Source organism: Galeopterus variegatus, unplaced genomic scaffold, assembly GCF_000696425.1.
Source record: "Galeopterus variegatus unplaced genomic scaffold, G_variegatus-3.0.2 Scaffold6402, whole genome shotgun sequence".
Taxonomy (NCBI): Eukaryota; Metazoa; Chordata; class Mammalia; order Dermoptera; family Cynocephalidae; genus Galeopterus; species Galeopterus variegatus.
In genome coordinates this window covers 45935-48967 of record NW_007732513.1, presented here as the reverse complement: position 1 = coordinate 48967, position 3033 = coordinate 45935, and the positions used below count along the sequence as shown (strand labels likewise).

At 44.2% G+C, this 3033-nt stretch overlaps 1 protein-coding gene across 1 annotated transcript in view; it reads right to left on the bottom strand.

Moving 5' to 3' along the window:
- SCPEP1 (serine carboxypeptidase 1) overlaps nt 1–3033 on the bottom strand; it is a 44620-nt gene that overhangs the window by 15360 nt on the left and 26227 nt on the right. The window contains exon 9 of the mRNA XM_008590830.1: nt 1982–2095. Within this exon, the coding sequence (XP_008589052.1) occupies nt 1982–2095 (114 nt within the window). The remainder of the gene's footprint in view (nt 1–1981; nt 2096–3033) is intronic.

Here is a 3033-nt window from a genome sequence, read left to right as displayed (position 1 = left end):
CAGTCACTGCGCTAAGTAAGCATTTCACAAGGGATATCCCATTTCTTCTTCATCATTACCCTAGGAGATAAGGAGAAGTAACCTGTACAACAGTTAAAGAAAATGAGGGGCTGGCTGGTTAGTTCAGTTGGTTAGAGCTCAGCCTCATAACAACAAGGTCACAGATTTGGATCCCTGTACCAGCCAGCCACAAAAAAAAAAAAGAAAGAAAGAAAGAAAGAAAATGAGGCTCAGAGAGACTAAGGAACATGCCCAGAGTGAAATAGCTAGTCAGAGTAGCAAGCTGAGATTTGAACTCAGGCCTGGCTGACTCTAAGTACGTATGCTCCACTACAAATTGGAACTCAAGAACCTGGGGGTGTTGGCCAAGGACAGTCTGTCCTTTCTGAACTACACACAGACAGATCTGGAGCCAAAGAGAGTTTTCTCTAGCAAACATCTGCAAAATCTGATAATCACCTTACCCATCCAGCCACACTGGGCAGGGAGGGTCCCTCTAACCAGAGAAGCAGGGACTGGAAAAGACCATCGTAAAGATAAAATGAGGAGGTGAGCTGAACAGATGTGCTCTCACGGGCTTGGCCTATACCTGGCCTCCTGTGACTCCTCCCATCTCTCAGTGCCATGATAGCTTCCCACAGGTGTACCCACCCCTTGCAGCTTCTGACACCATTTTCTATCTTTTTATTTGATCTCATTAATTTTTTTTCATTTCTATAAAATTCTAAGGAATGAGGGGAAATGAAGATACCAGTTTAGGATGAGCCCTCTGGTGACTGCAGGTTGGGACAGCATGACCCATCTCCCTGAGGAACCCAGGAGCAGAGTCAAGTCTTAGCCTCTCAGCAGCTGCCAATGAGTCACCCTAGAATGAAGCATCCTAACCCCCTAGCCTTGGGGTATCTTGGACACACATTAAAACCATCCTTAGCTTGGACTGTTTTCTCTCCAGAAACCTGTGAGTCCTGCTTGCTCAAGGCATCCCTATATGACTAAGTAGGAACTTATCCAAAATTTCTACCTGGCCCTATCTCTAAGGACCCCAGTATTTCCTCACTATGGCCTTCAGAACAGAATGTGGTAGATGCCAGACCACATTCAGCATCAGGATGCTTTGGGAGGCTAAGAAGAGAGAGATGGTCAAAACCTGTCCAAGCACATGGGCATGTCTGATATCTGCAAAGCACCCCTGGCTGGGGAAATCTCACCTGCAACCAGCTACGGCCTTGGACATGACTTTTTATTTTTTATTTTTTATTTATTTTTATTTTTTTTTTATAAAAGATGACTGGTAAGGGGATCTTAACCCGTGGCCTTGGTGTTATCAGCACCACACTCTCCCGAGTGAGCCACGGGCCGGCCCGGTTTAAACTTTTCCATAATAAAAAATATTTTTTAAAAAGCCATGTCCAGGGGCCGGCCTGTGGCTCACTCAGGAGAGTGTGGTGCTGATAACACCAAGGCCACGGGTTTGGATCCCATATAGGGTTGACCGGTTAGCTCACTTGGGAGAGCGTGGTGCTGACAACATCAAGTCAAGGGTTGAGATCCCCTTACCGGTCATAAAAAAAAAAAAAAAAAGAAAAGTTTAAACTGATACAAAAGAGAAGAGTATGGGGTACTTCAAAAGGTCCATTTTTTAATCTTAATTCTATTTTTCCACAAACTTTCTGAAGTGCCCTCATAGATATAATGATCCCTGTGTACCCACATCAGGTTTCAACGATTATTGATTCAATGAATCATGTGTATTTCTCTCCCCATCTACTTCCCTACCAACCTCTTATTTTAAACTGATTTTGGTGGTCATGTACTGTCTCTTATCTGTTTGCTCATCTATGAAACGTGGGCAGTAATATTCCTTTACCTGCAACAAACCATCACCACCAACAAAACCCACTCTACAAATTAAGGCCTCTGAATGTGTACTTCTCTTCAACCCCAACTCCACAAACGGCACTTGATTAGGTCATATAAATACCTCCCCAGGAGTAATCCTCAGGAATAATTTTGAGCTTCTTCCTGATGGGACCGTTCATGAGCTGACTTAAGGAGTCTCCATGGAGGTGTCTCACGTGGCGTTCACAAAGACGAACTAAAACCAAACTGGTAGATGGTGAGTCAAAGGACAGGAAATGAGACCAAAGGGACATCTTTTCCAAGCTGTTGGGGATGCTGTGCAGTAAGAGGGAGGGTTTCAGCTGGAAAAGGAAAAGTGTCACCTTGATTCACCCCAGATGGAGGAAGACAGTCAGAAACATGATGAAAGTGGAGAGGCTTTATTAATATTGATTGCTGCATTCTATGCAGTTTGGGGCCATTGGGATTATCCAGAAGGGTACGAAAAATCATCTGAGAAGTGGAATCTAGGGGTATATACCTCTTAGGAGGGAGGATGCAGACATTCTGCATCGGAATTGAAGCTGGGTCAGCTGAAAGACAACTAAATTCAGCCTCTAAGGGAACTGACGTTGTAATTTGATATACAGAAGTTGGTTTCCAAACTTCAAAAACATTATGCTAAGTGATAGAAGCCAGATGCAAAAGACTGACTATTGTATGATTCCATTTATATAAAATGCTCAGAAAAGGCAAATCTAGAGACAGAAAACAGATTCATGGTTGCCTGGGGATGGGAGTGGAAATGGGAACTGACTGCAAACGGACACACGGGATCTTTTGGGGGTGACGGAAATGTTCTAAAACTGGATTGTAGTGATAACTGCACAACTCTGTGAATATACTAAAAACCACTAATTATATACTTCAAATGGGTGAATTTTCTGGTATGTAAATTATGTGTTAATAAAGGTTTTTTAAAAATGGGTTTCTTCTTGCAGGGAAACTGAGGCAGGGTCTGACAAGTTCAAGATTCACTCACCGGGCCGGCCCGTGGCTCACTCGGGAGAGTGTGGTGCTGATAACACCAAGGCCACGGGTTCGGATCCCATATAGGGATGGCCGGTTCGCTCACTGGCTGAGCATGGCGCTGTAAACACCAAGTCTAGGGTTGAGAGCCCCCTAGCGGATGTT